Raw genomic sequence first — 17983 nt, 5'->3', positions numbered from 1 at the left:
CTACAGGGTCAAGGCATAGGATGCAATAAACCACAGTCTCCTTCTCCGTGCAGACTTGGGGTGGTCTGGAATCCCTCTCTCTCTTCCCCTTCCCCAGACAACTTGTTAGCCCTCGGAAGTGACTCGGGCATCTCTAGGCCAGAGTGGCTGAGCATCTAGTGACCTTTAACCTTGCTGTTTGCAGCCAGCTGCCAGCCATCAGCAGCAGGCACCGGGCACTAATCAGCAGTGAGCTCCCAACTGCCTTTCAAGAGCGTTTTGCACCCTCTGTTTCCCAGTTTCCTGACAGGCAGCAATTCTTGATGTCCTTCTCATGAAAGGATACTGCAGAGCCTCTGACCTGGCCTGTGTGACACCTTTGAGGGACAATCATAGCATGGGGCAACACAGATGCTTTGTAGTAAGTGAAGCACCAGCCTTCTGTGTCTGACTTAACCTGGCCATGTCACTACCATTGCTCGGAAAGGTTTTTCGCAGGGACTCCATCCAGACAGTTTCTGTGTGACCCCAACACTGCAGGAGTCTCTGTGGGTAGGCAGTTCCAGCACTCTTTATCATTATGATTTCAGGTCCTGGGTGTTCTTGGTTTTTCTGAAAATTTTAAGTCTGGATCCAGGCCAGGAGAGAGGACACTGTGGGTCTGGATGAGTTTGGGCCGAAGTCTCTTTGGGAGCTGCTTTTATCTTAAAAATACCTCATAAACCTCAATTCTCAAGTTCATGTCTGAGGAACCTAGTAGATGTGCAGTGTAAAAAGTCCCCGACTATAATATATCCCTATGATCCTGGGTGGGCGTAGAACCAGAGCAAAGGAGGGATTTTTCTTCCTTAGGCTGACTTATATTGAAATTACTATGTTGAATTCTATGAAATCATCTGTATTGCTTGTATCTCTGACAATTTTCATATGATCCAAACCAATATATTTCTCATCCTTTTCATATTTTTCGTTAGCTCCTGTCCCCTGATAATTAAGGGTGAAGGAATTCTTGACTCTATCCTACGATGTGCTCAGCTCTCGGTATTACCAGTTTTGATGAATGACACCCCCATCTACCCATCATGTCTACTCAGACCAGGTACCCCTGTGGTGGCCTTGGACACAGAGCTGTGTCTATTCTAGGTACGGGGTGCTTATTAGATCTATCCGCTTTCTCCACTGCTCTGGGTCCGTTCGAGGCTGCGCCTCTTTCTGCTAGGATCACTGCAGTGGCTTTGTCTTCGGGCTTTTATTTTCCCCTTAGCTCGATTCTTCACACAGGGCCAGTCAGGCCTTTTAAAAATGCGAGTCAGATCATGTCATTTCCTCCCTTAGAGCTCTCCAGTGGCCTCCTTTTACCTTTATAATTAAAATGTAAGTCTGACCGTGTCTTACCAGACCCCGCCTGACCTGACCTCTGCAATAGGCTCTTTTCAAGGCCCCTCTTGCTCATTACCTATTGGCCACAGGGACCTTCCTTTAGAGCTGAAAGTTTAGACATTCACACATAACAAAATCTTTCCAGAAGGCTCGCCATCCTTGCCAGTGTCTGAGCTTGCAGGCCTTCCCTACTCTGCTTTACCAATTCCCGCTCTCTGCTGCTTGTGGCTTGAACATCCCTTCCTCAGAGAGGCGTTTTGTGAGCTGCTTTCCTGCCAGCTATATTTTCTCCCTCGGTTCTTTTACTTACTTGTGGTTCTCAATTATTTTCTTCTGAAGAAACTTGGTACAATTCTCGCTAACCATTTGTGCTTATTCGTCCCGTGCCTGTCTCCGCCTGGCGGACTGCTGCTTCCTGAGCGCAGTGAGAGGCAGAGGCAGCTGCTTTCTCAGTGCCCTTTCTCAGTGCCCTTTAGAGGCACACTGAGAGAATGAATCCTGAAGATGGACAGCTCAGCCGACTGGGACATCAGAGTCTGTTGTGCCAAGTTCGAATTCACAGCCTTCTATTGTGTATCTTTAGGAGCTGTAGGCAAAGATGGGATTGGCTAGTAATTATGACAGGAAAAAAAGCCCAAGGGGAAGGGTCCTCCCGTGTAAGCCCAGTCTTAACGTTGGTAACTATAAATCATTGGAGAAGAGGGAGCAGGAGAAATGTAGGGGACATTTGCAGTGAAGTAGTGCTTCCTGGACAAGATGACACCATTGTACATGTGAACTCACATGTGAGCTCATGCGTGAACTCACAGAGGCTGTACCTGCATGCATGCTCCTTGCACATGACCAAGCAAGCCAAAAATCCCAGTATAGATCAAGGAAGGGCTCGTGAAGTCCTGTCCCTGGCTGAGGAACTCTTGGCAGTTGGTGGCTTCTTGGGGAGGGAAAGAGTCAGTTTCTTACGAGGATGTGGCCTGTGAGAGAGCGCTTATGCTCTAATAGATGGTCTCATACATACAGGCAGTGCTAAGTGGACTCAGTGGGCTTTAAAAAAATGAGTACGTGAAATTGGGAGGAAAAGTGGTAGGGAGGATGTGGAAGGATTTGAAGGGAGGGGAATGTGGGCGAGTTTAATCAAAACTTATTACACACATATACAAAATTCTTAAACAATAAAAATGTTGTTACTCGAAATTGTTATTTTTTGTCTTTCAAAATGACCGGGGAGTTTGGACTGAGCAACTCTGGGGTTTCATATCAAAGCACTGTTGTAGTCACACTTTTTCGTCGGGATCAGCAGCCCGCAAATAACGACACAGAGACTCATTATTAATTATGAAAGTTTGACTTTTAGCTTAGGCTTGTCCCCCTAGCTCTTATAACAAATTAATCTGTGTCAATTAATCTACATCCTACCACATGGCTCCGTTACCTCTACTCTGTACTATATGTCTGATGTCTTCAGTGCCTCCCTGGCATCTTCCTGCTGCTCTTCTTCTCAGAGTTCTCCTTCTCCCCAGAATCTTGCCTATTCCCTCCTGCGTAGCTTTTGGCCCACATCTTCATACAGTGCAAACCAATACTCTACAGCCTACGTTTGTAAGGGAAAAACCAGCTCATTGTCTTGGGCCTGAGGGTGGACCCTTTATTTTCTTATCTGTAACTGCATCCTCTGCATCCTTCACTGTGGAGGATCTTCACACACACCACACACACACACACACACACACTCACACACACACACTCACAAGCTGTGAATACTTACAATGCCCTCCCCCACAAAAACTAACTTCAGACATAGGGCCACATATGTGGGTGGTTATACCTGGCTTTGGCAGGATGAATCCAGAACAGAAGTCTCAGAATTCTTGTGTGGGCAGGGACTTCCTGGATCTTGAATTTGCAGAGTATGGATCAGAAGGAGAGTGAACTCCAGGTAGCGTCCCTTATCTCCCTACTGGTGGAGGTGAGCCAGGGAAGGCCCCTGGGAGCCTAGACTAGAGCAATAGTGCAGGGTGATATTATTTCTGAGCATGACCTCCTAGGGGTAGCTGACAGGGGATGGGTTGGAAGGCCTTCCATTCTCTTGTCCCTTTAGGACATAGCTTCCAGAGAACAAAACTCTGAGTTAGCCACTCCCTGAACTTGGCTGACACTCTGGGTGGTAACTCTGGCCTTTGATATGGAATTCTCTGGCAGATGAGTACACTGATCTGTCTTCTCTTGACTGCCCAGGCTTCAGATAATCTGTGAGCCTCCTTCTGTCCTCTGTACCCCCTTTTCTTTTTCCCTGTAGTCGTCTAGTCTATGGTCAGGCCACATTTTCTCTTACCTTCTCATGCTGAGGCATTACTGCATGTGGGATGTGTGCTCAAGGCTTGGGAAGAAGCCAAGGCTGTGGTGTGTGTGTGTGTGTGTGGTGTGCTGTGTTGTGCCTCTGTGTGCCTGGTGTGTGAGAGTGTTGGAGGATGGGACTGTTAGGAATTTTCTGGGTGTTAGGCTGTAAGGCTACTGTTATCAATAAGAGCCAGGAGGATTCCCCAATATTTGAGGGCCAGATGATCACAGGTAGATTATGGGTTGTAGGGCTGGGGATGATGTGTTCCTGGGTCTGATGGGCAGGACTATGGTTCAGCGCCCAGTGTTCTGAGCTCCTGCAGCTATGCTGGCAGCATGTGGTCAGGTGGTGAATAGGCTAGCCAATGGTCAGGCAGAGAGCAACAGTTGGGGTGCTGACCACCTCACTTTCCTCTTCAGCCTAAGTTTCATTGGCTTTACCTGACCGTGGAGATCCTCAAGGAGCCCCAGTAAGAGAGATGCAATAGGAAGGCTGTGTGATGGGCTTGAAGGGAGGACAGTGAGAGAGTGTCTCAGTCCAACAATCCCAGGTCACAGGGTCACCCTGCGCTGGAAGTGTGGCTCTGGTCCCAGCGCCACTTTCTCTTTTCTGCCCTGCCTAGAGAGGAAACTGAAGGTCACTGTAATTCTGGGGCTGGAGAGATGGCTCAGTGTTTAAGAACACTGGCTATTCTTCCAGAGGACCCAGGTTCAATTCCCAGCACCCACATGGTAGCTCACAACTGTGGAAACTATCCAGTTTTGGGAGATCTGACAGCTCTACACCAATGTACATAAAATAAAATTTAAAAAAAGATAAATAATTGAATGGAGACCCCAAGTCTGGTTAGAATTTTCCTGGAATCTCTGAGCGAGCCACAACTTTAGGATGAATTCCTTATTTGCTTTAGCTAAGGCCAGAGAGGTTTGTTTTAGCTGCTGTTGTTTTTGCTTTTGCATAGACCCGGAGAATCCTGAGTAATGCCAGTGTTTCGCTTTTATTCTTAGACATTCTAAAAACATGACGGTTTCAATGGCTGTGTGTATTATTCACTTGTTTGTATGATTGCTGGTTTGTGTTTCTTGGTAATAGTGTAACTATTTCCCATTACTTTCCCCTTACAGTGCTGATATTTCCCCCAAGCAACACACTGAGAAAAATGGCAACAAAAGAGAAGCTAGATAAATCTTCCTCCACAAAGCACGGCTGCTTTCCAATTCCTTGGCAGAACCCTTCCACTGGCCTCTTTCATCTCATTGCTTATTCATTCATTCTTTCCTCAGATTGTAATGAATTCTCACTATTGAAAGGCTGCTGCAGATTGTTCGGGGTAGGAATAGCACACAGTTTTCATCCCAGCAATCAACTTTGATTGGTAGGGGTCATGTCAACATTGCATCTAGACTCTCTGGGAAAGGTGTGTTAGCATCTATGCGCTGGGGCTGACATGGCCCTGGATGACAGAAATTTGTCTATACACCAATGCATTTCTCACTCCTAGTACAACTTCCTAATATGAACAATCTCTGGTCTATGATCTTGCTCTGAGACAGTTTCTGCTTACTGACATTTGTTGAAGCAGCTCATTTCATAACTGTATTTCATCATCAGTTAGACAGTTCTTTCCTGGTGATGTGGTGCAGTCTGAGGGGCAGAACTGTTTTAGAAAACTAATTTTAGAACTAATTCTGATTTCACATTGACTAATTCCACCTTTTTGGCTTCAGCTTTCCACCTAAAAAGTTGAACTGAGTAACCACAGACCTGCCTCCTCGCTGTGATGTCCTATTTTTCACATGGGTCAGTATCTACCTCTTGGTAACATGCTCCATTGGCTCTGGTTACACAGTCTGGGCTTACGTTAAAGCCCTTCAAATATTTGTATATCTGCATCCATCTGAGTTTGTTACTGTTGTCGTTTTATTTCAAACCAAACACAACCAGCTTCTTTAATCATTTCTCATGGGAGAAGGGCTTCTAGACTTCTCACCGTTCTGGCCATTCTCCTCTGGATACTTGAAGTTTATTGTGTCTCCCTAAAAGTACAATTCCTGGGAGGGAGCCAGGCTAGCTGTGCAATAGCATATCCGTACTACCCAGCCACATGCTCAGTCTGCCACTCCCGGCAGTTGATTTTCACCAACGCATAGCCCAAAGGAGAGGCAGCCGCTGAACCTTTCACAGACCCAGGAAGGTGTGTTCTGAAGGTCTATAGGTTTTCTTTCAGGCTACATGCAGAATGGATATATGAGTCCAGTCGGGAAGGGACTGTTGAGAGATCAGTAAGAACTGGTCAACATAGCAAGGTACTATGTCATAAACATGAAAGAAAGGCTTGGGGGGGGGATGCCACTGATGATTGCTGCAGTTTCTTTCACCCCATTCTTCCCCTCTTTAAAACACTGAGTATTTATATCTCCATAAAGGGAATGGAGCTCTCTTCAAACTGACTCCTGCGCTGTCCTCTCGCCCATTCTGTCATATTAGTTTTGAGATACAGGGTCTCGCTCTGTAGCCCAGGCTGCCTTTGTCCTCACTAGATATCCTAGGCTAGCCTTTAAAAGTCACAACAATTCTGCTTCAGCCTTCCCAGTGCTATGATTTCAGGTGTAAGCTACCACGCTCAGTTATATTCTAGTATTCTGTCATTGGACCTCTTGGTCTCAGCAGATCTTGTGTTTATCCTTTCTATAAAAAAGAATAAGTTCAAATGCTATCACTAGAGATAAAGAAAATGAGAATGAAGAAGAGAAAAGGCAGTCGGGAGGAGGGTTCTGGTCTGACCTGTGCGTGCTAGAAATAAATATCCCCCAAAGAGACTGACAGCTCCATTCACTGTCCCCTCTGCCTCCCAAACTTCATAGTTCTTACTCTTCAGATCATGAGGTCCTACATGAGGTGGCCCCAGGCCACATCTCTGGGCCTTTCTCTTTTCTCCAAGCCTGTACCACAAAGCCAGCCTGCCTTATCTTTTAAAGAGAACCTGCCAACACCTATCACATACTTAATAATTTTTTATATGCCATCGAACATGGGACTGGACTCTACTCTGCTTCATCTGAAATTGATTTCTTCAGTGCCTCAAAGAGTTCTCAACATACGCTGAGCATCCAGTTCATACTTGGGATGGTGTAACTTTTGAAGCATCTTTCCCAATGTCTCTTAGAATAAGATTGGTGTACCACGGAGCACTTTGTGTTTTCCAGAGAAAGGACAATAGGTCTACTAGTTGACAAGTGAGTCACTGGGGAGGGGAGCAGTAGCTTGTTTGAGTAGCATGGGCCTGTTCCAAGAGTCCCCTCCTGAAGAGAAGAACTATGCTTGGATTTGAGGTGAGGCTGTGGGGATAAAGAGAGGGAAGATGGGGGACAGCGTGTATTTTCCATCCCAGAACCACTGTGTCTCATCACTAAATCCCAGGCTTCCCCTTTCACATTGTTTTTAGGGACAGGCTGCTTTTCCATGATGTGGTGAGAAAATGCTTATACTTGGCAGGGGAGGGCAGCCCAAGCTGCCAGGTTGAGTGGGCATGTGCCACGTGCGCTCTACAGGAGGAAGTTGGAGGACAGGGCATAGAAGAAAAGTGAGTGTGGGAGAGAGAAAGCCAGGGACCCTGAGAAAAGCTAGCAAGAGGGGATCCAGGGTAAGTGGAGAGGGGGTGTGTAGTGTGAACACACAGCCAATGGACTATGCCCATCATTTGTCCCAGGTAAAGTGACTCTGTTGATACTGGAGAGAAGAGGAAAGGTGCCAGGGCAGGAGTGACTTCCTGGGTGGAGAGACATATTCTAAACTACTTCTGCTTCTTCAGTGCCTCCTTACTCTCTATTATCAAGGCCTGGGTGGGGCCCCAGGATAAAACCCATTTCGTTTGGATGGGAATAAGCATGAACCTTGGTAGCTCCTACTCCCCGAGGATAAGTTTAACTCATTAAGTGCTTTGTTTTCCCAAGCAACAATAAGGAGCCAAGGCGTTTTCCAAACAGAATCATTCAATGGCAGGATACATTTTCCAAAGATGGCCAGAACAATATCCTCTATGGCATATGTCAAAGCGACCTTGACAATCCTACAATTGAGTGGTAGGGACTTTATCTCTCCCCCTGAACTTAGGTGGATCTTCTACACTTGCACCTGAAAATGAACATGGCAGATTCTAAAATGTCTCGGCACCCTTCCCTCCAATTTTCTTCCCTTGTAGCTTTTCATGGTTCTCCATTTTCCCAGTTTCAGAAAGACAGATTTACCCTGAATTTAGCTGCTTCTCTTGCTGTTGTGCAAGACCTTACTGTTGGCTGGGTCAAATTCTCTCTCTCTCTTTTTCCTTTCTGGCAACTGTGTGTATAGAGGGACTCTCAAACACCATTCCAGATCACGCAGGAGGCATGAGAGTTAATGGTGATGAAGAGGTCTATTAATAGGGTGCTACCAGAAAAATGACTTTTGGCTAGGTGATGGTGGCTCACACCTTTAATCCTTGCCTACTGGAGGCAGAAGTAAATGGATTTCTGTGAGTTGGAAGCCAGCCTGGTCTACAGAGTGAGTTCTTGGACAGCTAGGACTGTTACAAGGTGAAGTCCTGTCTGGGGTGGGGGTAGAAAAATGACTTCCATCTCAAGATGGGATGTCAGCTATTCTTTGTCATTTTAATAACCTCAAATTACCATTGAGGGACCTTGAGCTCATAAGATCTGAAAGTCCTTCAGGCCAGAAAGAAAAAGTCCTGCCTTCCACCTTTCCTTAGTCTGTAACTTTTCTTCTGATAGCATCTTGAACACAAGGATCTCAGACTCTAGGGGTTGGGGTTGGAGTTAGCAGTGGCTGGCGCAATTTCCCTGTTAGTTCAAACATCTGATATTGTTTAGGGTCCAGTACCTGACCTAGAGGCAGTCTCTTGATAGATAATTCCTTCTATATAGTGCTACAAGCATGGGTGCTTTGGATAGACAATGTCTCTGTGGGTTCTAGAGAATGTCCAGGGCTCTTAAAGAAGCAACTTCTCAGTCCACCTTGCCCAGAGAATAACCAGCGTGTGCGAAGAGGAGGGAGGGGGAGGAGGTTGGAACCAGGGTGATGGCTTCCTTGGCTGTTCTCTAGCAGCAGACAGGAGACTTGAGGAAGTTAGGAGGATCCTGGAAGTTTCCAGGTGCGGAGCATCATGTGACTGGGCAGAGCCTCGTATCATGATTCAAGCGCCAGTTTATGCTGTCCCTCATGGTGTACCTTACACGAGGGGATTCTCCGTCTCCGGAACCACTCGGTCAGTGCTAGCATCCTTCTTCTTCCCTGGTGAGAAGATCAGAAGGTTACCCTTCCAGTGTTTGGCCTCTTGGCATACTCGTCCTCAGGCCCTGAACACTAGATGTCTTGAGCCCAGTCCCCCCTCACAGGAAAGGAGATGTCTGTTAAGAACAGGATGTTCTTAATGTCTACACATCGTCTGCACCCATACCATGAGTCAGGGCTATACCGCGCTTGGTTACATGACAAGACGTCATGTGGCTGAGCTAGGACCAGTCCCTGGACATATTGTGTGGAGCTTTTACATCACCCAGGTGGCCACAAGTTGTTCTTTTATGAATGTTATGATGTTAGGTTAAGAGAGAGGAGCCTATCACAGAGAACCGCATAGTGGGGTTCGATTCACGTGAATTGCCCATAATAGATAAAGAAAGTGGACTCGTGGTTGCCTAGGGCTGGGGAAAGCACAGGGGAGTTGGTGAGTGTTGACTAAGTGGTTATAATCTTTTGGTGGGGGAGGTAAGAGAAATGTTCTAAAATTGGTTGTGGGTGGGAGGTAAAGCTCTGGATTAACTTAAAGCCATTAAATTGTGCACTTTAACTAGGTGAATTGTACAATGTATGGTTTATAGCTCAATAAAACAGTCTTTTAAAACTGATCTTTTCTTGGCTTCTACCTTCTTACCACAAATCTTGGGGGACAAAGGGTGTGGGACAGACCCTCTTCCTCACAAATGGGACCCCCTAAATGGAGTGCTGTCTAAGCTGTCCACCTCCACCTCAACTTCCCTGCCTCTTGAGAAAAATGTGCAAGTCCCTGTCACTCCTGGACCCAAGGCCTGATCACAGGAGAAGATCCTGCTCTTCCAGGACACAGCTAATATAGTAAGGCCACCAAGCTCAGCCTGAAAACAGCCACGAAGCCTGTGTCATCTGAGATGCTCCTTCCGGGGCAAGGTAGAGGGCATCTGGGCAGATGCAGGGATGATTATCTGTGTAGAAAGCCTAAAACCTGAGTTGACCAGATTTCTTCACTGCTCTTCTGTAGAAGTTGGTGTTGTCAGCCACTGGCCGGGAGTGTGGGGTGGGTGGGGGGTGGAGGTGGGGCTTCTCTTGGGCGTTCCTTTCCTAAGAATGGTTGACAGGGAGCTGGACAGAGGTGGGTCAAGCCTTTAATCCCAGCACTTGAGAGGCAGAGGTAGGTGGACCTCAGTGAGTTTGAGGCCAGCCTTGTCTACAAAGCGAGTTCCAGGACAGTCAGGACTGTTACACAGAGAAACCCTGTCCCAAAAAAACCATAAAAAAAAAAAAAAAGGTTGGCAAGAAGAGAGGAGGATTCATCGATTTCATCAATACTTTCCTTCAATAACCATTTACCACTGCTGTTCCTGTCTCAGGAACCGTGATGCTCAAGGGACTCCCCCCTCCCCCGAACCCGGGTATGTCTCCTCTTGACCCAGCCTTTGCTTTGGTGAGGCTCAAAAGTCAACAGGAGCAGACAGGTAATTAGTCCTTGGGATGGAGTTAGTAAAGGCGATTAAAGGAAGGATATTAATCAGACTGAAGGGAGGCAGATGGGGGGGGAGTTAGGGAAGGCTTCCTGGAACACGCTCACCTTGAAGACTCAGCAAGAGAGGGCCGGATGGAAAGGGAAAATCACAGAAAGTGCGCTCTAGGCAGAGAGAATAGAGTGTGCACAGTGGGGAAGGCGAGAGAGTGGCTCCTTTGAGGAACTGAAGAAGGAAGATCAAGTTGTTCTGGTTGGAGACCAAAGTGTGAGGGGAGGGCCAAGACATGAGACCGGAGATGCAAAGGTGCAGGCCTCTGAATCCAAGTGGGAGGAGGTCCAGCCCCGGCTTCTTCCCGGCATTCCCATCCCTTCCCCCATGTTCTGCACATTTCAGACTCCTACCTGAGCAGAGGCCATGGTGCCATGCCCCAAGGAGACCAGCTAGAATCAGGAAGAGCGAGATGGGCACAACCACCAGCAGCACATCCTTGTAGGAAGCCTTCCCGGAGGCTGCATCATGGAAGGCAGAGTCAGAAACGGGTCTGATGCACCATAATCCCCAAAGTGTTGCCTACTGGTCCTTAGCATACCTGCCTCGGGATGGCAGCTCTCCCAGGGAGTGACTGTGGCCATATCCCAGCTGACGGGGTTGGAGGCAATGCAGGTATAGGCCACATCTTGGTCTCCCAGTCCCAGTGAGACACTTAGCAGCTGTCCATTTGAGAAAAAACTGTGCAGTTCTGCATCAACGTCCATTGTCCTCTCCCGTCGCCAGCTATAGGTTATGTCACTGATGTTGGAGACCCAGCAGGACAAGAAGACTTGGCAGGTATTGGGGGCTTGAGTCTCTTCTGTTGCAGCAGTGAACACTTGAACCATGGGCTTGGGTACGGTGTCTGTGTAAGAATGACAGCAGGTTAGAGGGCTGCTGGGCGGAGTCCACAGCTCGGTGTCTGGGTTCTATGCCTGGTTAGATGCTTCTTTTGTTTTTCAGTCTCATTGACCTTCCAGTTACTGATTCTTTAGCTTGGTATCTAAAGCTTTTATGGAATGATATATGTCAATCTCTTTAGCTACACTCTCTGCTGGTCTTCCTTGTCTATTCCATTGGTTTGCAGTTCTCCCAACCATGAGGTACTATTTCGTACATTTCATGCTTTTGTGTGGCTCATCTATGCACATAAATGCTCCCTTCCTCCTCTAAAGGAGGTCTTAGTCTATATTCTGGCTTGTCCTCACACCCACAATCCTCCTGCTTCTGCTTTCAGAATGCTGAAATTGCAGGGTTGTGCCACCAAGCCTGGTCCTATTCTTCCCCTTCTTGCCCACCTAGGGCCCTCCTAGGCATCCTTTAAGAGCCCCCCTACCCCTGTCAGACACACTGTTTTATGTCTTGATTGGGCCACCTTCCCTGATAGCTCAGGTGTGACTCAGAACTCTCCAGGCGCTCTGCTCATGTCTCCTTTCAGAGCGTGCCAGTCAGTCAACAAGGGATGACGAGCATTTATTAGTTCAGGTAAGAACCCACATTCCCGCACTTTGGGTGAAGGAGACAGACACTGACACGTGCTGATGAACAAGAAAATAATTGGAAGGGCATAAAATGCAGTGAATGAGGAGCCTGGAGGGAGGGGCTCTGTCATCGCCGTAACCTTCGCTCTCTAGTGCTGGCAAACTGGTGTTGGATACCTGGACTGCTAACTAATAGTGTCCTGGCATCCTAAGCAGCGGATCCTCATTCCTTTATAGATTGATGAGTAAATCCCGAATCTCCGGCAATGGGGCCAGTGGGAGAGCATTATAGTGACAACAGGAGGGCCGAGTCGCTGACAGCATTCCAAAGTCAAGCAGAGTAAAACCTCGTTAATGCCAGCTCAATCTGGTGGGATTTGTGATATGAAAAAGAAATGATTTGCTGGGCATACTAATAGTATAAACAGAGATTACAGGGGGGATATTTACACCACTTAAGAGGACAAGCTGCCTCCAAACACTATCAGGCACAGTAGAAACACCCATCGACATTTCTGGTAACCGATCCGCTAATTCAAATCATTCTTATCTATTGTCAAAACCGAGCTCCTAAGGACGGCTGCCTGGCAGCTTCCTGCAATTAGTTCTAATCACGCTATGTATTTGGAAGCAATAAAACAGCAATTTCCTTAAAATCTGTAATTCAGATACTGAGAACAAGGCATTTTAGGGCTTAGTGGTGTGGGTGCTGCATGCATTACCACGCTCAATGTCCATGTGTGGCCGCTGAGACGTGGAGGAGGAGAGAGGCTCCAGAATCTGCATGGCTGTGGAGGTTATTCCCTGTACAAGGGCACTGGGGTGGGGGGCTGCATAGTGCTGAGATCCAGCCAGCATTCTGGCTGTTGAGATGCACAACTTGCTTCAGGCCTTGGCGTTTCTGGGCGTGCACCCTCTAACTGTAAATCAGCATCCTGAACGGCTGGCCCAAGGGCAGGTAAGACAGCCTTCTCCAGGGCTTTGAGAATCTTCCCAGTTTGCTTACAGCATCTCCCTCTCCTTCCTCCTCTTTCCAGCCCCTGACCTCTCCCCAGTTTCCATCCTTGAATTTGGACTCTCGGCAACCTTCCACATTTTTGAGTATTTACTGAGCCAGCAGTGTGGGGCCACTCACATTTTTGTCTCATGCCATTAGATAGAGGAGGTAAATGGGAGTTAAAAAGGCCTGGAGCAGCAGAAATGGATGGAGATAGTGGAGAGAGGGAAGGAGGAGGGGAGGGAGAGAGAGAAAGAGAGAGGGAGAGAAAGAGAGGGAGAGAGGGAGGGAGGAAGGAAAGGAAGGAGGGAGAAAGGAAAGGAAAGAGGGAGAGAGAAAGGGAGGGAGGGAGGAAGGGAGAGAGACTGAGAAAGAGAACTCATTCTATCCTCAGCTCATTCATCCACTCCAGCTGCAGGGACAGTCACAGCTGCACAAGAGGCAATGCTGGCATTGTGGAGTAAAGCCCACCCCATGTACCCTAAGAAATAAAAATAGTGACTATTTTTAGCTCTTAAGTAATGCAGCTCAGGTTGGCCTTGAACCCACAGCAATCCTCCTGCCTCAGACTCCCAAGTGCTAGGATTATGGGCATGTATTACCTACCACAGCCAGGTAAGTATCTTCTAGGAAAAATAAGGCTGGGAATGGTCTAGATCCCTGTTAGAATTGGTTCTTAGTGTGTACAAAGCCCTGGGTTGAATCCTTAGCACTAACTTTAGAACAACAGAAATGAAAAAAAAAAAAAAAAAAAAAAAAAGCAAAAGCAAGCAAGCAAGCAACAAAACCTCCACAAAACAACAAAAACTCCATGATGGGAGTGTGGTGGGGTGGGGTGGGAGAAGGGAGAATGGAAGGGGAGAGGGAGGGGAGGAGGGGAGGGAGAAAGAAAACATGAGGGAATGGGGGAAGGACAGAGAGGGAGAGCAAGGAAAGAGATATCTTGATTGAGGGAGCCATTATGGAGCTAACAAGAAACCTGGCATTAGGGAAATTCCCAGGAATCCACAAGGATGACCCCAGCTAAGACACTAAGCAACAGTGGAGAGGGTGTCTGAACTGGCCTTCCCCTGAAATCAGATTGATAACTACTTTAATTGTCATCATAGAACCTTCATGCAGCAACTGATGGAAGCAGATGCAGAGATCCACAGTTAAGCACTGGGCCGAGCTTCCAGAGACCAGTCCAAGAGAGAGGAGCAGTAATATGAGCAAAGGGGTCATGACCTCATGACCATAATGGGGATACCCACAGAAACAACTGACCCGAGCTAGTGAGAATCCACTGACTCTGGACTGATAGTGGGGGAACCTGCATAGGACCCAAACGAGGCCCACTGAATGTGGGTAACAGTTGTATAGCTTGGTCAGTCTGTGGGGCCACTATCAGTGAGACCAGGATTTATCCCTAGTGCTTGAACTGGCATTTTGGAACTCATTCATTTTGCAGGGATACCTTGCTCAATCTAGATAAAGGGGGCAGGGCTTTGGTCCTGTCTCAAAGTGATGTGTCAGTCTTTGTCGAGTCCACTTGGGAAGCCTTACCCTCTCTGAGGAGTGAATGGGGGTGGTGGTGGTGGTGGTGGTGGAAGGTGGAGGGAGTGGGAACTGGGATAGGTATGTAAAATGAGAAAAGATTGTTTTAAAAAAATAAATTTAATTGAAAAAGCAGAAATATCAAACAAAAATTCTATAATTAATTATAGTTCAAGTTGAATTTAACTTGTAAGTAAAAACTATTTACGTATTATGCCACATTTTTCTTTTTTTTTTTAGTGGTAGATAAAATAATAGCACCACCTGTAGTCTATGATGATATCTTAGAGTGGATCGACAGGCCGCTTTGCCCACATACCACTGTGCTTCATCTTTGTGGGCACTGTGCGTAGTACGTGCTATAAGACTCGCTGTACAAATGAGGAAAAAGGTGACGGTCTGGTGGGTAAACATCATTTCCAAGCCTGCTGAGCCAGGGAAAGAACGAACAGCGTACAGATGAGGTTGGTGGACTGGTGAAGCCGGCTGCTTCATGAGGTGCTCCCCTGGGAAGTGTAGATGTGACTTTTAGAGAGTAGCTCTTCTCTGACTTAGCATCATGGTCAAAGGCCATGCCTTTCTGGAACCTAGCCTTCCCCAGCTGCCATGGCTTCAGGTGCTCGGCTGGCAATTTTCAGGAGGAGAGTTGGGGAACCGGTGTTGGGTACACTTACCATACACTTTGAGATGCAGGGTCTGGGTCCAGGTTTTACCCCCTGTATCCACCATCAGCACAGAGAAGTTGCCACTGTCTTCAGTTTTCAGGGGCCCAAGCTCCAGGCTGAGGTTACCATGCAGCTGGACTCGGCCCAGGAATTGGGAGCGGTACAGGGTCTCCAAGGAACCCCGAAAAAATGTGGCCAGGAGCTCCTCCGATGGCCAGAGAGATTGCCAGATGGCCTCCCGCACCTGGAAGCCGTGAGGGCACTCTGCGTCCAGCAGCACGGAGTCTCCCACCTTGCTTAGCACTTGGACACTGATGACCACAACGGGAAGGAGTGCTGTAAGGACAGAAACCATGGTGAATCTGCCTGTGTAGGTGTTTTGTCCTACTCCTGGCAAACAGCAGAACTGCTTGGAATTGGCCCCCTCACCCCCACCACCCAGCAGCTGCGTTGAGTTGAGGGTGTAGTAGTGTGTGTCATGGATGGGGGAACAAAACAGGAAGAGAACCTAAGTCTCTGTTCATGGAGAAACCAGACGTCAAAACAGTCACTAAAATAAATTAAGGATCATGATGAGAAAAAGTTGCTGCACACAAGTAGGTTAATAGGGGTCCTCACCCAGCCTGGAGCGGCCTCGGAGAAGAAACAACCCAGAGGAGGGATAGGAATTGGCCAGTCAAGCAGTGGCTACAGGAATAGGGATGGATAAGGTCTACAGGCTGAGGGAGCAGCACCAGGAGCAAAGCAAGGGAGAGAGCATGGGGAAATGAAATTGGTTCTGTGGAGGGGAGGAAGTAGGCAGTGTCGGCAAGAGTTGGCGGGATCACACTATGCCATGAGGCGGCATTGGTTTCTGGGCTGAAAAGCCCCAAACAATTGTGTGTGTGTGTGTGTGTGTGTGTGTGTGTGGTGTCTCACATAGGCATGGAGAATGCATTGGAGGTGGGGGAAGTTCAAGGCTGTTTATATTAATGCAAGAGAGAGGTGATGGCAACTTGAACAAAGGAAGGGAACTGTGGGGGAAGGGGAGGATTGAGGCAGAGAGATGAATAGTGCAAATGCTGGGATTAGATTAGGTCCGGAGAGTGAAGGAGAGAACTGAGAACTCAGAGCATGTACCCAGGTCTTTGGGATCCATCGCATACCATTGCATCTGAAACAAGGACAGAGACAGACAGGAGGTGAGAGAGCAGGATGCTGACTTTTCTGAGGAGTGGTTTGAGTGTGAAGTATGAGGAAGACAACCCTTCTTGAGCTGCCCTCTTGACTCTTTTTCTGCCTTGTTCATTCTTTCTCTGGAAGATCACCATCACCTCTAACCTCTCCTGTCTCACTGCAGGTATACATTCCTTCTGTTTTCCCACAGTGATCAGGGATCAGCACCCCTGTCTTATTATTGTCTGTTTCTGAATCAGCATGTCCCACCAGGCCATGAACTCTTTCAGATCAAGAGCAAATGTCTTCATCCATGTACTTGTCGTGCCCCGGTTTAATACCCGACTACAGGAGTCCAGTAAATTGCACTGAGTTTGCGGAGAACTGACTTCAAGCCTGGCGTAGGAGCAGACCTTGGGATACAGGGAAAGGTTAGGATGATATGTAATGTACCCAAGGCTGGGAGTTGGGATAAGGAGACCTATTCAGCCTGGCTACTCTGCTGGCTGCAACTCTATTCCTTATCCACATCCTTGCCATCTCTGGGCCCAGCCATCTCCATCCTGACAGGATAAGTGTTAATGGGAGATGTCAGTTAAAACTGAGGTTCTCTTGTGTTCTGACTCTGCCACAAATCAGCTGTGTGACCTTCATCTTGTCACCTTCCTCCTCTAAACAGGACGGGGAGGCTGTATCAGTGCTAGTGTGCCATCCTCTGTTGCCAGTAAGAGCCTCTCTAACAATGATCAAAGGTCTGAGAATGTGGTGAGTTCTTGTTTAGTCCTTATGAGTCCCTGAAGGATGCAACAGTGTCTTGGGGTCCGTGAACTCCATCCTGGCCCTGCAGCAGCTACCTTGTCATGTTGACTACTTGTTGATCAAAGAGGGGGGACTCAGGCACAGATGGATGAAGGGGCCACTGAGTATTTGGAGACTATTCTCAAGCCCACAGGGACCATGTTTAACCTGCTGTCATCTTTCTTCTCTACCCAATGTCTGTCTCTTCTTGTACAGGATACAGAGAGGGACCCTAGCACTCCTTCAGGCTGAGAAACATTCCTCAGACCATAGGGAGCCCCGCTCTGCTTTACCCTCCCCTCTTTTCCCTGGACTATAGAGTCCCCATGTGCCAGTACCGACAGATTTCCACCATCCCTGCACCAACTTCCTCTCAAAACTGCCATCATGCTAAGCTATCCTGGGTCCTAGAACAGACGGCGTCTCCTGGCTACAGATGCCACTAATGTTGCCACCCCATTTCATCCGAAACCCTGCGTTAGGCTGCCACAGACTTTGCTTCGTTCTCTATTTCTCCTTAGTTTCTGGGTTCTTACTTGGTTTTGAGAGGCCGCTGCCCAGAGGTCTGATGAGGGCAGCTGGGTAGGGGCTCTCAGCTCCCCAGAGGACAGGCTGTCTGTCCATTTGCTCCACTTACCTTCGCAGAGAAGAAGACCCCAGAGGCACCACATGGCCGACGTCCTCCTTCGGAAGACTTCCTCAGCAAATCAGTATATCCTGGGCCAAATGAGTGCAGGGCAGGAGCTGTGGTCCTGCTGGAAAGTCCCATGGCCAGAAGGAGGAATCTTGACTCAAAACAAGATGTCTTGAAAGTGAAAGCATCCCGAATAAAGTGGAAGTTGGCTTCTGTCCCGGCTGGGCCTAATTGGGCTTTC

The 17983-nt window shown here is 47.8% G+C and overlaps 1 protein-coding gene across 2 annotated transcripts; it reads right to left on the bottom strand.

The window, feature by feature from the left end:
* Positions 1 to 7190: 7190 nt before the first annotated feature.
* On the bottom strand, positions 7191 to 17983 carry Slamf8 (SLAM family member 8). 2 transcript variants are annotated; one of them, XM_057770248.1, is made up of 5 exons: positions 17746 to 17983; positions 15165 to 15491; positions 11036 to 11341; positions 10848 to 10955; positions 7191 to 8980 (listed from the first exon to the last, which is right to left on the bottom strand). In XM_057770248.1, exons 1-5 carry the CDS (start codon positions 17777 to 17779, stop codon positions 8919 to 8921), a joined length of 837 nt encoding a protein of 278 aa, XP_057626231.1. In that variant the 5' UTR covers positions 17780 to 17983; the 3' UTR covers positions 7191 to 8918. The 2 variants fall into 2 exon arrangements, with proteins under 2 accessions (XP_057626231.1, XP_057626232.1); XM_057770249.1 differs by lacking the exon at positions 10848 to 10955.

Source organism: Chionomys nivalis, chromosome 5 (genome assembly GCF_950005125.1).
Source record: "Chionomys nivalis chromosome 5, mChiNiv1.1, whole genome shotgun sequence".
Classification (NCBI taxonomy): Eukaryota; Metazoa; Chordata; class Mammalia; order Rodentia; family Cricetidae; genus Chionomys; species Chionomys nivalis.
This window is presented reverse-complemented; position numbering and strand designations above follow the sequence as displayed.